The sequence below is a fragment of the Rhipicephalus microplus genome, chromosome X, assembly GCF_043290135.1.
Source record: "Rhipicephalus microplus isolate Deutch F79 chromosome X, USDA_Rmic, whole genome shotgun sequence".
Classification (NCBI taxonomy): domain Eukaryota; kingdom Metazoa; phylum Arthropoda; class Arachnida; order Ixodida; family Ixodidae; genus Rhipicephalus; species Rhipicephalus microplus.
Genome location: NC_134710.1, coordinates 195,449,577 through 195,467,248, shown reverse-complemented (window position 1 = coordinate 195,467,248; position 17,672 = coordinate 195,449,577). Strand labels below are relative to the sequence as shown.

General features: G+C 39.9%; 1 protein-coding gene across 8 annotated transcripts in view; it reads left to right on the top strand.

Moving 5' to 3' along the window:
• The window catches only part of vir (VIR_N domain-containing protein), a 431,173-nt gene that overhangs the window by 154,038 nt on the left and 259,463 nt on the right, over positions 1–17,672 (top strand). For all 8 annotated transcript variants that reach the window (XR_012887826.1, XM_075881178.1, XM_075881177.1 and 5 more), the window contains 4 exons: positions 9,872–9,943; positions 10,043–10,179; positions 12,047–12,129; positions 15,096–15,256. Coding sequence is in view for 7 of the 8 variants with exons in the window: in XM_075881178.1 (XP_075737293.1) it covers positions 9,872–9,943; positions 10,043–10,179; positions 12,047–12,129; positions 15,096–15,256 (453 nt within the window). In the remaining variant the exon portion in view is untranslated. The remainder of the gene's footprint in view (positions 1–9,871; positions 9,944–10,042; positions 10,180–12,046; positions 12,130–15,095; positions 15,257–17,672) is intronic.

Below are 17,672 nucleotides of genomic sequence, written 5' to 3'. Positions count from 1 at the left end.
TGTTTGCCCACTCCTAGCCGCTATAAGACTGCAACGCTGATGTTGGCGCTTGCAATTGAGACCCCCCTCCCACCCCTTTTGTTTTTTTGGGATGTTTTTTTGTTTGTTTTTGTTTTTTTAATGCCCCCCCCCCCCCCCCCCCCCCCCCATTGCGGAAATCTCCCGGATTCAGAATCCTTGAACTTGGCAGGTATGGAATATTCACACATCCTCAGAAAAGACTGCATTAGAAATGTGTCTCATGTGGTTGGCAGCTTAACCGCAACCACTCAGCATGCAGTAGTACTTCCAATGCATTTCCTGTGTGATGTTGCCTGGCGTGAAGTACATCCAGTTCACATTGTTTTCATGCCTACTTGCTCATTTCACAACCAAAAAAGTGATGCCATTATCACAGTCAGAATGCTCGCCTTGGGTCATGTTCTCTTATCTGGAATATCATATTATAGAGCACATGAGCTGGAATTTGAGAGGGCTCTGCAGAAGCATTAAATAATGCCAGGTGACACAATGCTTCAAATTATTTGGAAATGCATTTGATAAAGTTAGCACTTCAAGGCTCCTTCGAGCTCTTAAGAGCTCTTAAGGGCTGATCCTATATGTCAGAGGAAAAAAATAAATGCTTTGCTTATGAAAAATAAGCTTATTACTGCTGTTGATACTTGTTCTTATATTTACTTAGCAACTGCAATTGTTCATGGTTCCATTAGTAACTGTTAAGCTTGAAAAAGTCCTAATTATTACAATGGCACTGGAATAGTTAGGTTTGACCAGTAATAGCTAAGCTAAGGGAGCAATAGCTATGTAAACAAGATCAGCAGCGTAGTGGGACTTCGTATGTGTGAGCACCACTTTCAAGAAGTTGCGTCACTTCCAAAGGTGTACTTTTGAAAAAAAAAAGGTACATTTTTGTGTTTATGCACCACCATATTTGTTACAGCGTTTACTGTTACATTGTGCTCGTACGAGGAACATTAAGTTGTGGGTAAGTAAACTACACTGGACAGTAAAAAGGCCAGAGCACAAGAGTGCATCGCACAATGCAGTGAACATGCTACAGGGCATCGCATCTTAAAGGGCAACTCGTGGTATTATTGTCATCTTTTGGGGGCATTAATGGGACTGCTGAGCACGAATGTGCTATTGCATGAAAGGATAAGTTTATGCATCAGGGCTTGGGTAAAGATGTGAGAACACATGTGCACCATAATGCAGTCCACAACTGGTCATTGAGTGGCCTAACTAAATATGTACTTAGGTGATTGCTAAACAGCAACATCTAATCTCAATGCAAAATTATATATATATATATATATAATCTCAATGCAAGACTTTTATAACTTTCATAATTAGGGAGTGATTATATTTACAACTGGCAAATATTTTGAATTAGTGTACTAGATGTACAAATTTTGAAATGCTGAAATGAAGAGTGCAGGTCATACAGTTATGTTCAGTAATTTTAAAGAATGCAGGATATTATGAAAAGCACTTCCTGTGCTCGTATTGAGGGGGTTTTGTAAAATACAGATTTTTTTTCTGAAAAATGGGTATGTTGATTAGCACTTTCAAATAATTTCTTGAAGGAAAAAAAAAATAAGCTTGAATAAGCTTGACTGGAGAAAACTTTTTTTTTAAATCTTTTGGCAATACTTGTGATGACTAGTCAGCATGATCAATTAGGTACTTCTGAGAAGCCTGTAGTAGATATCACATACACAGAGTGTAATACCCCTCTCTTATGGTAAACCTAATGACATTTACAACTAATGACATTAGGTCATTTTACCTGCCCACTGTCGAACAACAAAAACAAATATCATTTTAAAATAATCACCATGACTTTAGCCCCTCTGAGCCATGACTTTGGGAGAAATAAAAATCTACTAAAACTTGCAGGCATGTATTCTCGAACATAATTTTTATTATTAGAAGGCGCTCCTGCAATATAAATGCAGCTGTTTTACACAACTTGCCATAGCTGCACGACATTAACGAAGTCAAGCCAACAGCCAATCAAAAGCCAACATGGCCGACGATATAACAGAACTTAAGTGCAGTAAACTGAAGCATGGGAAAACGACTGACACCCTGGCTGCACAAATGAGATGGCGGCAGCCAATTCGTGTAGTCATAAAACACATGCACCAAACTTGATCAGAACACGTGCACTCGCATAAACACCCGTGATACAAGTTGTACAAGCAACAACAACAGAGCATAAATGAAATATCTGTAGTGGAGAGTAGCTTTTTTCATGTATGCTTTTATGTCGTCAATCCGGTAATGATGTAGCAAAGAATAAGATATTTACGAATGGCAAAAGTGTATCTACATAAGTTAACAGCCAATTGCATGAAACCCTGCCGTTAAGGCTACCCATTAGGTTGGAAATCGAATGCGAATGTGTTTTGTGAACTCATTCAACAGGAAGTGTCGTTTTTATCGAATGGTATTAGTTTCTCTTTGTGACAGATAACAAATGAATTGACAAACGAGTGAGAGTGGTTGTAAATGACATTAGATTTCCTGTGTGACAGGGGTAAAATTGCATCATGAGAAATCTAACTTTATTTGCAGGTTACAAAAATTGTTTCATTGCTAGTGGATGGCCCATGGCACCAAGCAAATTTTGGGCAGCCTTTTTGCTTGAGCAATGTTATTATTAAGTGTAGTGAATACTCTTGTAAAACAAGCAAATTTAGTATACTTTTAGGTGAATGTGTTTTGTCATTATTGTCCTTGCAGTGCATTGCATAAAAACTTTTAGTGACTACTGTGGAACACACTTGCCAAATGTATTCATTAATGTACCTAGGTTTGATAGCGTTGCTTCAAATATAAAAAAAGTATACTTTAATTTATGTAGGGTTTGCACTGATTCTGAAACAATTCTTGTGATGCCGTTGTTGGTATACTATTGCCATTTTTCATGGAAACCACGGTTCTTTGTGTACCAGCAAAAACTGTCTGGCCTCGGGTTAATTTTTTTTACATTTATGCTTTGCCATTTCTAGCACATACTATAGTTTATTTTCTTATTAGATGTTGGGTGCAGTGTTGTTTTTGTACTGACTTATTATTATGTTAATATTATTTTGAAAATGCAGTTGAACTTCTTTATAAGAGGCATACTCCGGGAAGTATTTTTTGTATTTTATATTAGATGTCTCTTATAAGCAGGGTACCTGATATGCATTTGCTTATCAATGAGTATTTTACTCGAGGCTCACTGGTGTCTCTTATACTTATTTGTCTCTTTTATACCAGTGTCTCTTATAAAGGAGTTCGACTGTTCTGCTTAACTTGCGGTAACTACAAGAAATAAGACAAGACGAGCTTTCACCTTGAGAGCTCACTTTACTCGGCTTTTACCTTACCCCAGCTAAATCAGTCAACAAGCAATTACGAAAATAAACTTTTAAAAGCACACTTATCAAATCAAACTGTAATATTTCTCTTTAATGTCATATTCAGCTTACTTCATACAGCATGCCCAAATGCCACTGTGGCTCCTCATTGCTGGCTATTTTGTTTCTCCTGGCATTTTTTATATCCATAAATTGAGCATTGGGCTAGTTGCAGTGTAATTAGATGTTTCACAGTTCAAGAATCGTGGATGACAGTGTGTTTCAATGTCATCCTCATTCCTTGCACTGTGAAACAGTGGATTATGCTGTGCTAACTAGCCCAACACTCTCAACTTGAGGCACAGATGAGCTTTTTCACTGTCCTTGCAGCGAAATGCTGTTGCGGCTATGTGCTTGCACGATCTTGCTGAGTTTTAATAGGGTGCTGTAATGTGTCCAGGCATACTGTTCTTGTTATTATTGCAATGTTTGTCTAGATATATGCTATCCTGTTTGGTTAGCTCTTGGACTGGCATGAACTGATGGCCTGCATGTGCATCCATGCTCGTTGGTGCATTCCCATATTTATGTCATTTGTAGTGGGCTTTCTTAGATGGCCATTCGCTTGTGTGCGCTGCAAAAGTTGCTCTCATGTGTGCCAGTTTCCGTAGTTCTGGCAGTTGGGCACGGTTCATTTCTTTATATGCTTGTGATAAAACAATTGAGATGGCTTGGAAGATGGTATAAGAAATGAAAATGTCACTATGTTTGTGCACTTGCTATGTATCTTGGGCTGAATGGACAGTGCTCATTATCTATCTCTCTAGCTATCGAAAATCAAGATGGGAGCCGACAGATGGAAACACATAGTGGGGTAATCAGGGTTATTGCGAAAAGGGACATGCGCCATCACCAGGAGGTGATGTCACTACTAACCCCCTTAAAACTAACTTGCCAAAGATGACAAGGTGCCTTTGACAAAGACAGGTCCTCCTATAAAAACATCAGCTAGCCTGCCTGAGGCACCTCCACTGAGGCACTTCCAACAGGGTAAATTTATTGGCATATGTGATGGCCGAAAAAAGAAGCATTTCAGGAGAGAAATCTGTCGGGCGATGACACCGCATGTATGCAGTGGAATAGGGTCACTACTACATTAGGAGGAAATGCGTTTTTATTGCAGCATGACAGATAACATGTACTTCATGTTCCCATTTTTCAAATGAAGAAACATGCTAGAATAAAATGAAGACGAAAGGATACAAACTCGGTGCTAACAACCATATTTTTTATTTCTAACTATATTTCCGGTTGTTTGCATGCTCTTTTATGGACACAAAGCACAAAAATTTTAATATTATTTCACATATTAACACACATGTGTGTACATGAACTTATAAGTAGAACTGACCATTGGGCGAGTTGGTAAGGATTCATAATTATGATGGGGTGCCATGAAATATGATCAAATTATAGAGGAACACACAAAACACAGGTGTTGATGTGTTTCAGCGCTCGTGTGTTGTATGTTCCTCTGTGATTGTGATGCATATTGTGGTGCTGTTTTATAAGTAAAACATACACATATTTCATTCAGTAATGTCATGAAACAGAAATGATGGCCATTTATTTAACCAGCCGTGAATGTATACTGCTATAGTTACACATGCTGTGCTGCCATTTGAATGAGCTGCAAACAGTGATCCTAGAACAGATGGCCTATGTTTAAAGCCTATAGCATAAAAGCCTGTGTATACAGCAAAAATTTCATTTCCCTAGGCTACAGATTGAATAAACTTTTTTGAGTAGCATTATTCCTTAGAAAAAAGCTCCTCAGTACAGTCAGAAAACACTGCTGTTTGGTAGTCGAGGCTTCCGAGAACATGTTATAGCGCAATACGTGGCTTTAAATTTACTATTAATTCCCAAAGTCAGCTAGAAATTGTGCCGTCTCTGAATGACTGATGCCATAGTCCCAAATGACTCTGCCAGAAATTTAAAGTCTATTGCCATTGGCTAATTTGAGCATTGTGAGCGACGTAGTTACTGTGGCCAGCGTGGGATGCCAGCACGTGCGCGTGCTCGCGATCCCGTGTGAAGTAAGCTGCGTATTTGAAGAAAAACAAAGAAAATCGTCAAGTTCATGATGCGCAATGACGAAGAGATGCATATTCTTGACCTTTTGTCATTCCTTCCCTTGCGTAGCTTTCACTGAACTTTCTGGTAAGAAAAGAGAAGGAAAGCACTTAATTTGTATGACAAATCTCTCTAACTTTGCCCGTGCTTCATAATTTTGAAAAGTTTTTGTGGCATTCGGTGCGTGTAGCAATTAGCTCTTTAATGAAGCCATTCAATGATTACTTGGAAAAGCGTTGGCAGGGCCCCTTCAAAGTAGCAGGCTCTTTTGAGATTGCAGCACTCATGCTTTGTTGTCTCTGCCTGACTGGCACAGCTGAGATCAAATCGGTGCCATGCCTGGTGCTGCGATTGTTCATTGGGGCACTTGAGCAAATGCTGTTATGCCTCTTGAATAATTTTTGCTCCACTTTGATGGCAGAGTTTTCAAGCGGCAGCTCATGACCTGTGTAAATATTGTCATGGCAAAAAGAAAGAAAGAAACATTCACAGTTATATCTGGAAAGAAAGGTTGATCATATGCCCTCATACTCAGTTTTTTTTTATTGGAGTCATGACTGTAAAGTGTGCTTCCAAATTCTTCTTGCATGACCTGTGAATTTGGTAGCAGCGTACGAATTGTGATTGATTTGATTTGATTGATTGATATGTGGAGTTTAACGTCCCAAAACTACCATATGATTATGAGAGACGCCGTAGCGGAGGGCTTCGGAAATTTTGACCGCCTGGGGTTCTTTAACGTGCACCCAAATCTGAGCACACGGGCCTACAACATTTCCGCCTCGATCAGAAATGCAGCCGCCGCAGCCGGGATTCGATCTCGCGACCTGTGGGTCAGCAGCCGAGTACCTTAGCCACTGAACCACTGCGGCGGGACGTGCGAATTGTGACATGTTCCTTAATGTCAGATGTACTTTCTCTGTAATAGCTCTCTCCTTACTGTGGAAAACTTGGGAGCCTCACCAAAGCTTTTCCACAAATTTTTACCAGGATTTTAATGTGGCTTGTAATGTGGGCTGATCCTGAAGGCACTCCAGTGATGAAACAGGGTGTCTCACAGCTGATGCAGGGAGGCAGCTCAAACAGTATTGACTCCAGCACGCTGGAGCTTGAAGAGGTAGCACTTGTGTAGGTTACAAACACCTGTGCTGGTTATGAACACTATCACAGATGGTTTGTGTAACGTTCAGGATTGCCATAGTGACAACCAATTCATTTCTAGTACAACTGCTCAAGCACAGGGTCACCTCCATGGGCATTTTGACACCATCATGCAGGCTTATGGATATTCAGTTTTCGTTGTAATACTAGCATTCTTAGCCTACTTTATCTGGTTTGTGTCACCTGTCTAGCCTCCTGACAATCTCCATTAAAAAAAAATTAAAGCAGCAGCCATCTCATAATGAATGTTTATATTGAAGCGATATAGCAACACACTGTATTGGCACCATTAAAATGCATTATGTATGAGGTGTGAGTACTGATGGGTTCCCGTATTGTGCTTCTCTCTTGACATGCTAAACCATCTAGTGCGGCTAAAAATGTGCATCTAGTGCATGCATGTCTGAAAGTAAGTAGGCCTGTAGGAAGGCAGACGGCTAGACATTGCGATGTGTGGAGTATTCTAAAAATTCTAGTTGCATTAAAAGACAGTTTAATACTCGAGCTTTTCGTTGTCGTCATGTCATTGTGATTGTACTGCCATTCTCATGCCATCCCTGCCACTGTGTCATTGTCATACAGTCACTGTAAGGCCACCATTATACATTTATCATATGCCATAGTTGTTGTTTCATTGTGATACCACCTTTATTTCTTGCTGACATCAAATTCTTAATCATCATCTCATTGCATTTATGCTGTGATCACTCGTTTGTCATGCATCGTCATGCCATAGTGATACTGTTGTGGTCATTTTATTGATATTTTATACCTGCCAACCCTCCTGAATTTCTTAGGAGACTCCTAAATTTTGAGCAATCCTCTCTATTGTACCTGCACGGCCATAGATCTCCTAAAAAGCAGCCCTTATCCAACCGCTAAAAGAAAATAACAGCGGTTCTATAGTTTTCTGGCCTTTGTCTATCGCCTGAAGAATGCCTAAGTGGATTATTAGCCACTTTTCCAAGTAATCATTTAAATGACCCTAGTAGCAGAGACTATTGTCTTGCAAATTGATTGTTACGAAAGTTTGCCGAATTAATCTATAACAAGCGGAGTGACAGGGGTGTGCCACGTGCATTGGGCATTTTCTCTCTCAACTCGACATGCTTGCTGTAAGCTAAGTAGGGAAGGACGGCATGGAAAATTTACATCAGTGTGTGCCATGACCTTGAGCACTTCAGATTAAAAGTGATCACTCTCTCGTGTTATTTTTGTGCACGATAGGAGCTTACTGGGCAATGCTAGCAGAAGGGGGAGCATTGCGTCAGCACATAGCGGCACTCTGTGGCAAGAGGCAAATCTGATCCAAATGCTGCACCTGATTAATGATGGCTATTGGCCGATTGCATGCTACCTGCTGTTTAACAAACATCAAACAGTGGATGCGAGCAGCTTCGAAACGAGTGAGAATGGGCCTCTTTATGAAGAGAGGGCACCTGAGAAAATGGCAAATTCACACACCTCTTCTAAGTTTTCCTTGTTTCGCGCGGCTGCAAGATTTGGCTGAGATGTTCATAGGAGTGTCTGCTAAGATGCATTTTTTCACATATCCCAAGAGGTGGTTCATAACTCTTTAACTCACCTTAGCCACAATACACTGCTGTCATGTGGGAAGGTGTAGTTAGTTTAGGTAAAGGCTATTAGCTGTCACGGGACACAGCATCTTTTGTTCATTAATTACACACACATGCATGTACCATGTGAATTTAAGTTCTAGTATGATTGCTGACATCTAGGAAATTCATTTGGTGGCCATTTAGAGCTGTCTAGGCTGTCATGTTGCTGCAGCCCTGAGAAACATTCAATAAAAACATGTCAGCTTTCCCTTTCTTTTTTTGCACTACCCCCTTTCTCGCTTCATGAATCTCTTTGGATTTCGAGGTCCACAGGTTGGCAGATATGCTATTCCTGCTTTATGATTTGATTCTAATTGCACCATCAACATCATAGTGCTGTCAATATAAATATGTCATACATTAGTCATCATACACTTGTAATGATGTTATTGTCCTGTGTGCTGTTGTCGCACTATCACTGTCATGGTAAACCCTGGCACGCAAGTGTCATAGAACTCGGAAATTATTTAAAATCCAACCAAAAGTTTTGAAGAAATCTGACGTTTCGGAACCGGCTTGGTTTCTTCCTCAGGGGAAACTGGGGCTACGTAGCAGCGGCATCATTTCCCAGTTTTCTTATCCAACCAGACAGGCATCTGTTGAATGCTTACACTCCAGTGTCATAGAAAAGTGACCTCATCTCGAAGACGATGCATGTTGGGTTTCGTTGAAGCTATATAAGTTTGCATGTTGCTACATTGCTTGAATGCTAATTGCATTAATTTCGACTGTCATAGTAAAATGGTTTCTTCCAGAGTTCCCTCACTGCATGATTTTCAAGCTTGCAGACAATGAATGTTTATTAGTGCATTATTTATTGTATGCCTTACAATAATATAATATGTTTTCTGCTGATGAAGTCTCAGGGTTTGAGTTCTAAGCAACAACTTTTCAGAGAACGAGTGAGAAATTGTTTTCTGCAAAAAACCTGCTGAAGCAAAATGGGCACTATAGTTTGTGTGTTGTGAAGTTTTACTGTTAAATACGTGTGGGTGTTAGAGGATCGAGCTTTTGATGTGGGGCAAACTTAATAGTTCTGGAATTAAAGCTTGTGCCATCCACAGAATTCTTTCCTAAAAAATAAATGGTATCATTGACCTAAGCACTCAAGGAAAGTGCCCTGTTTGCTGGAAGAAAGTATGTTATAGCTGAGATTAATGCTTATCAAAACCAGCATTCCAACAAAAACAACCTCGCATGCAACTTCAAAATTTTGTTTGCACACGATTAGGAAAAACCACACTCTTAACCACTGCTTCGTTGCTTTGTGCTCCTATAGCACTGGAATTACAGTGCTTTCACGTTAGAAAACTATTGTTGGACCGGCTTCACATTAGTCTTTGATGAGCACTGTCCTTTTATGCCCCCCCCGGGCTTCTTTCAGCTCAGTTATCAGATTAACTCAAAAAGCACTGTAGAATCTATTCTATTATTCTATCCTAGTTTTTCTTTGTTTTATCATGGTTTTATATAACTGCAACATTTGCCTCATATGATAGGCAGCCATGTCTATTCAACAGTTTGAATAAATGAAGGCTAGAAATGATATTCTTGAACCATGATTCAGTGTTGCATGGTATTAGAAGTGTTGCTCTGATATTTCAGGTTGGCTATGATGATTCTTGGAAATACCTGTCACCTTTTGATCCATTCCAGTGTGAGCTCTCTCCTCTGAAGGTAATTAGAAGTGATGCTTAAAGTAGTTGCATTCTCCAAAGCAGTGTTAGACCCATTCACTGATTTCATGGCTTGATTTTTGTTTTCTTTCCTCTCAAGTATTTTAAAGATCCAAGCTTAACACCTTATGAAATAGAGAAAGCCAAATGGGCCGAGAAGTCAGCTGATGTGTCAGAAGAAGCCTTGAAAGTGTTTGACAGCTTGTCAGCATTCACAGATCGAGAGCATACTGAAAAGTAAGTTGTTTTTTAATGTAACACTTTTTGTAATCTGTTTTTTGCTGTGGCGACGGGTCATTTGAACTGCAGCTTTATGGTGCCATGTATGGTGCCATATGGTGCAGCTTGGTGGTGAATGATGCCATGAATATTTGTCAGGGTTGTAAGAAATGTGGAGCTATAAAACTACTACGTAGGATATTGTTGACTACGAGTGAAAAACGTGGGGTTGTAGCTTGTGCTTAAAATCTTGTTTTGGCAATGTTGTGCGATTTGTTTCATTCATACATTTTCACAGGAATGTTCATTACTCTTATGGATAACACCGCGTTTTGCTTTTTAGTTCCTGTCACAGTTTGTTGCTCTGAGAGCCCTGATATGTGTGTACTGGGACAGTTGCATTAAAGTTATAGGTGTTTACAGGAGTGAAGTGTTCAACCTCTCTCCCTTTCCCTTTCCAGTAAAATTTTAATAGCTGGTTGGTATATGTACAATTAAACCCAGATATATTGAACCTAAAGCAAATCACAAATGAGTTCTATAAGCAAAAGTGTAAAATTGAGTTAGGAGTGTGCTCTCTCCTATCTCAATTGTTCTTGAAATGTTTTGCACACACATAAAAAAGGGGTTTTCTTTCAAGAATTCTGTATGAAGCTTATTAAATGTGTGAATGTCCGCACACATTCAGGCACCTGAGCATACACACAATAAGTTAACCCCCCCCCATTCAGAAGTGCTCACTATGTTCCTCACTAAAGCATAAGAGGTACATGTTTAATACTTTACATTAATTGTTCTTGGATTGTAGCTGTCCCGTTGGTGTACTCGCTATTCTAAAAAAAAACTGCACTTGAATGTCTGCTTTTCACATATATTGAAAAAATATTCAATGATATTTCTGGGAACAAAGAGTCATCCAAAGCCAAAAGTAATGCAGCAGTTGGTATTCTTGTTTATTTTGCTTATTGTGCTAAAAGAAAACTATATTTCTTTTAAATTAATTTTATTTAATAATATATTCACACTTGAATGCTTGATACTATAGTATTTTTGACCAAACATGGCAAAGACAAACAAACAAAAGGCTAAAGTTTTTTAGTTTGTTTGTGGCAACACTCTGGCAAAGTGTCAAAACTTCATAGGCAGACACTTTTTTTTTGTGGAAAAATTAAATATTATGTGGTTCTGTATATAAGTGATGCCTATGCTCATTATTCAAACACTTTTGTGATGGTAAGATAAAGTGCTGTCCTCTCATAATTTGTTGTCAAATATACGTAGTACTGCTGCCCTGTCTTTTCGCTCAAATATGGTTTCAGCATAATCTGCAGAGAGCTCTTTTCAGTATAATGGCACTGCTAAGTTTGTTCAGGGAAGAAAAAAAAAATTTTTAACAGGAAATTCAAAGGTATTATTTACCTTGAACAGTCATTCAAGAAAATATTTTTTTTTTCATGGCAACTACAATGATTGGCAGATTTGCTTTGCTGAACTTGTTTGAACCCATTCAGTTGCTTACAATGTTTTGATGGTATTTGGCACCAGGCAATAAATTAGTATATTTTCACAGGGTTGTGATGTTGATGAAGGCTGCAGTAAATGTGTCTAAGATGAAACTTTTTATTTGGCTGAACTTGTACCCATGAAACAGAAAGTAAAACTACAGCAAGCAGTGAATACTTTACACTGATACCGGCGTACAGACCAGCGGCCTTCGATAATCTGTTAAGCAGTGAAGTGCATCAGCATTTATATGTGCAACATTGAAGGTTATAGCATTGTCATTGCACTGAGCGTAGCTAGCAGTGTTTGTAGCTGAAATATAATACATTAAAATAAGCATGTGTGGCAATATGTATTTTAATAATATATTTTCTTTTTCCAGGTGGGTTGAAGCAATGGAAAATGCAGCTGTTCATCTGAGTGCTGATGCGCTAGTTGAACTCTTTATGAACAAGGAACTTGAGGGTATGATCAGAAGTTGGCCTACTATAGGCACGAGTATTATATGCTGGAAAAAACTAGCTAGTGCATAGTTGCTAACAGTCCACCCAGCTTGTTTTTCATGGACCTGGGCACTTCAGAGAAGGGCATTGGTTTCATTGTCTGAATAAATGTGTGTCTTATAGATAAGAGTGGTTTGCAAGAAATTTGGCTTCGAGATGAAACATAGTGAACACCCGATCATGTTCCACTCAATGGGCTTAACTACAGAGCAAGGAAATCACTTGGCTTTTCACTGCCAAGAAAATGGGAGTGTTTTGTGCATGTGCCGTAGTAGTCTCACTGAGTACCTTAGCAGCATTTAGGAATACTTGGGTCTAGCAGAGTGGTTAGTGAAGCATACTTATCTTGTATGGCTAGTTTGCCTCATATGTGCATTCACTGCATATACATGTTTGACTCTAGAAGGCGGGAGAGGTGGTTAAACTCTACTGCTGGAAAATATTTTTAAAGTTGTACAATTCAGATGCTTCTCTCGCATGCCATCGCTGTGCTCATGGCTTTAAAAGGGCTCAACACTTCTTTAGCATTGTCAGAAAATACTGCTGATTAGTAGTTGAGGTTCCTGCGAACACGCGAGTCTAATATAACAGCACAGTATACGGCCTGTAATTTACAAACTATTCTCAAAGTGAGCTAGGTTCTCTCTTTTTTCTATGAATGATGCCACGCATCCGAAGGAAAAAAAAGGTGCTCATGGTCATGGTGGGCGTGATGTAACTGTGGGCTTTGCCGCTGCTGCTCTTGTGCTCAGCAGGGCAATCTCAATCATTTGTAATAAATATTCTTCAGGTGACTCACTAGTGTTGAATATGTGAAGGAAAAAAGCTATTGATTCTTCTTCCATTTCATTGGAAGCTTTTCCTAAAGGCTGTGAAAATGGTGTCAGTTGCCAATGATGGCTGACTTTTAAAGCACTCCATCCATCTTGTTGTCTTTGAATGTTGGTAAGTGCACCTTTTTCGTCGCGATCACATTTCATGACTGAAGTATCCGAGGCAAACAATTTAGCAGGGTAGGAGCGCCCTGCAACATTGTCCACTTCAACAAAGCTACAATGTTGGATGGAGTAGGGGTGCTCTTGGGGTGCTGTGTAGGAAAGAATAGCCAGAACATGGGGAGCATCTGGTGCGATGTTTGTTAGTTAATGCAGATGATATGTTTGCAGCGTGTACAATTAACATACTTAATGCTGTACTTTTACCGTGTTTATTTTCTGTCTTGGTACTTCAATTGGAAGTAGTACAGTATAGCAATTTTCTGTGTGTCTTGCATGTTACATATAGTCACAAGTGTAGCTGTAGTATGTACGTGGGTAGGCAACAGTTAGATTTGAAGTAGAATTGTATGGTGCAGTCTGTCAGCATACAGCTTGTACTGGCAAATAAAGCAAGTCACAAAAAAGACAATGCAACATACAAAAAGCAATATACGTTAAAATTAAAACGGTTAATTCAAACTGGGAGCCCCAGGTTTTCATTGCTCCTTGCAGATGTTGGCCCTGAGCGATCACAATGTGTTGCAAAACCAAACCACACTAAGTTTACTAGAGATATAAAAACAATAAAACAGCACCATTTTTTAGCAGATGAGAATTCAGATGATGCACTGAAGTTCTTGGTTATGCTGCAAACGATGCCCATAGAGTTGTAACAGAGGTAGTGCAAGTTAATACAAGTGACTGATTACTTCTAATTTTTATTGCATTAGCTTTGCCATATAAATAAACATATTTTAGAGCATAAATGGCATCATATATTTCTACAGCAAGGCTCACTGCTGACATGAATGCATGTCGGTGCTTGTGTCTGGCGTATCACTGACTGATCAATGAATCATGTTTGCTGTTAAAGCTCCAAGAACTCAATTTAAAAAATAAGATGCCACAAATGTGTAGCAATGCCTGATTTACGATAATGAGTCCGAAGGTGGCTTCGTTAAGTTCTATCTGCACTGTGTGGCATGATATCTGTTAATTCTAGCACCTGCCCACTAATTTGATCTCTGGTTAATTTGAAACAGTATTATAGTCTATTTCAAGTTTGAATTTACGAGCTTTTACTGTATATGCATATTTCCCAGAAGTGAATTAGTAATATGCCACGTATTAGGAGTCAGAGTTATCACAATGTAGCTTATCAGAGCCTGTTTGCTAGCTTATGTCAAAGTTCTTTTTGTTATATACAGTTGCACCTCTTTAAGGGAAATTTACTAGGGAGCATTTTCGGTTCCTTTTATGAAGTGTCTCTTATAAGCAGGGTATCATGTTCTTATTTTCGATTAACCCCTATTTTTATAGTGGCAGCTGTCTCTTATACCGATTTGTCTCTTACGTCAGTGTCTCTTGTAAAGGGGTTAAACTGTAGCTATGACCCACTCTAAAGGCTTCAGGTGCTTCAGGGGATTGTCACACTCTGCATTCATTTCCACACATATAAATGGCTTGTATACATTCCTTAGTCTTTAGTGTGTGTGTTGGAAGCATAAACTTTAGCATACAAATGAGGTTCAGATTTAAAACAAAGTGGGCTTAATTCATGCCTAGCATGTTTCACCTGCATTATTCAGATTTCTCACAGCCCCCCCCCCATGCTGGAATGGGGCTTAGTGCCAGGGATAGAGCTGAGTACCCTGCTGATGAGGCTATATGGTTCTAGTTCATCTGAAGTAGTTTTTGAATAGGAAACACTGCGTATTAGAACAAACACACTCCAAAATGTGCCAAGTGAGACTTCCACGACTGCACTACTTGAGTAGCTTTCGCAGTGTTACCTTCTATGTATGATGACCAGATGTATATGAATAGATCAAGCAAGTTGCAAACTTTACCAATGCGCCCATCTTGTCTTCAAATGAAATGCATGTGAACTTGGTATCTACAGCAGTATGGCAGTGTAAACAATGGACTTTTTTTCCTTTTATGTTGCCAGCTGCAGCTAACATACTGCTGGATTGGGTTGAAGAAGGGCTCAGTGTTAAAGCTGCCCTGGGCCAGCCACAACCGGCCTACAAGGTGCGGCATATGAAGGCGGGAATTCGCTTGGCAACGGTGCTTTTCCTCACCGATAAGGATATTGTCGCCAAAATGCTGGTGAGCTTACTGTTTGTATTTTGTATTTGGGGTCCTATTTGTTAAACTTGAAGGCAGAGATTGATGCATGCAGTTAAACTTGGACTGTATGCATGTCAAGTTATAATGTTATACATACATTCAAACCTCATTATAACAAAGTTGCATCTTATGCAAAAATAAGTTCTTTATATTAGAAAATTTGTTATAAAGGTATATTTGTAACACTATATCTTTTGCAAGACTATTCTTCATTCACTATGTTATAACCGATATTTTGTTATATCCTGGTTCATTAAATCCAGGTTGGAGTGTGCATTCAACTTCTTGATATAGCAGGCAGGGACAGTTCGGTTAAAGTATACTCATAATCTTTATTTGGTGTTTTTTATAATCATATTGTGATCTTGCTCCTTAAAAGCCACAAGTTTAACTTTTTACTTTCTGGCTTTTACACTTTGGGGATTATTTAAAATTAAACAAAATGTACGGTGTCCCAATAATGGTTAGTGATAACAACATTAATTGCGACCTTTGTGAGTGTTTATAACTAATACTGAAAAAAGGATAGATTCATGCACTGCACTGGTATCAATTGGAACTGATAGTTATAATAATACTGAAAAAAGGATAGATTCATGCACTGCACTGTTATCAATTGGAACTGATAGTTATATGACTTGTGATGCAAAAAGAACAGAGACGTCCGTATACAGAGCAGGCTGTTCTTATTGTCTTTTTTTATCTTTCTTATCTACGTGCTAGCCAAGCGCCGCTCCGTTCACATTACGCTCGGCGATGCTGCGAAATCAAAGGGGAAGCTGCCTTAATGCAGTGGTGAGAAATTGGCGCCGATTGTGCCAACCTGCGCCACACTGCTCTAAAAGGTTCTTTTTTGTCTAATTTGCGCCATTGCTGCATCACAAGGTGCTTTTGGAACTGAAAGTAATGTTGACAGCATGCATTGTGAGCTGATATCACATGATGATTGCCATCTTGTTCACGTATGCTGCTGCATTTGCGTACAGTTACGCTGCTGAAAAAGCACGGAATCAGCCGGTCAGTTATTTAGACTTCCACACGATTGCGGTGGTCTTTTCTGATAACCAATGGCAAAGAACAAAGGCAATATGGCGACTACCAAGTGGCGTGCCGGTATGACTTATGTATGACTTATCGCCAACAAAAAGCCTACATGTGTGGAGTAGTGCCACTTTAAGCCTACTCCACCCTTTTAACAACTGACTACCTGAGAGCACTAAGGCGCAATCACTACCGCCTCATTCGTTGTGCGGAACCGTGTTCAGCGTGCACCGCTTTGCAGAAATGAAAGCAGCTCGTTGTTGCGGAGTAGAGCCTTGTGAATCGCGGGCACCGAGCCAGCAAGCGTAGCTTACGCTTTCATGAGGCGACAGCTCAAGCGTGCCTCCGTCCGTTGCCAGGACCGCTACAGCATTGCTTGCAGAAGGCTCGCATCATCGTGGTAACGCAACAGGCTTCTTGCCGCATCTGTGCATGGTCTGAAGTGGAGTGGGTGCAAGTGACTCGGTACGGTGTATACACTAAGTAGGTAGGGGATCAGCTCCCTGAAATCACACCACTTCTTAAAAAAAAAAAAAGAAAAACTGCGTCAGTTTTTGCTAAGTAGTGGATCGCGGTATACCTTTATCGTGGACAGTAGATTATCTGAGTTTTGTTGCTATGCCAGTCTCCGTGTTGGCTGTGTATCCTGTACCCCAAAGTAGTTTCGAAATGCTTTTCGGTGTCACCACCGCGTGCCGTCGGACAATCGTGCGAGAATGCCATTCCTGAACATTGCCAGAAAGTAAGAAATGGCTTCACGGTGGGCCTTTTAGGCAATATTTGCTGTGGTACTATATTTATTCCTAGTTTAACAGCGATGGCGCACGTAAAGAAACTCAAGTTGGTACTTTGCCATAGGCGTGCGCAAGGGCAGGCAGGGGGGCACAAAGTCAGCTCCATAAATTGGCATGATAAGGAGGTGGGTACTGCGATGAGCCTTTCCCCTCTCCCCTCTGCAGGGTAACCCTGTGCATGCTTATGTGCTTGCTGTTTAATGCATGCTACGTTTAGTGCGTTCTTAGCCACTTTTCTGGCAGGTTCTCTGCATGTATGTACGTAATAATGAGGTTTTCCAGTAACGATGCCTATTTTCATTCACTTTTAAATGTGGATGAAAAGATAACTTGCCACTAACAGGACCCAAACCCGCAACCTTCAAATAATGCATCCAATCCTCTATCACTGAGCTACATTATCCTCTATCAGTTAGCTACATAAAAGCTAACTTTTCTTCCTCTGTATGTGTGATTGAAAGCCCGTGGGTGCTCCAAACACAGAAGCAGCTGCTCCAAAAGCAGATTTTGCCCGCTCCAATGGCTGTCCCAAAATGCTCGAAGGCATTCCCACCACTGTT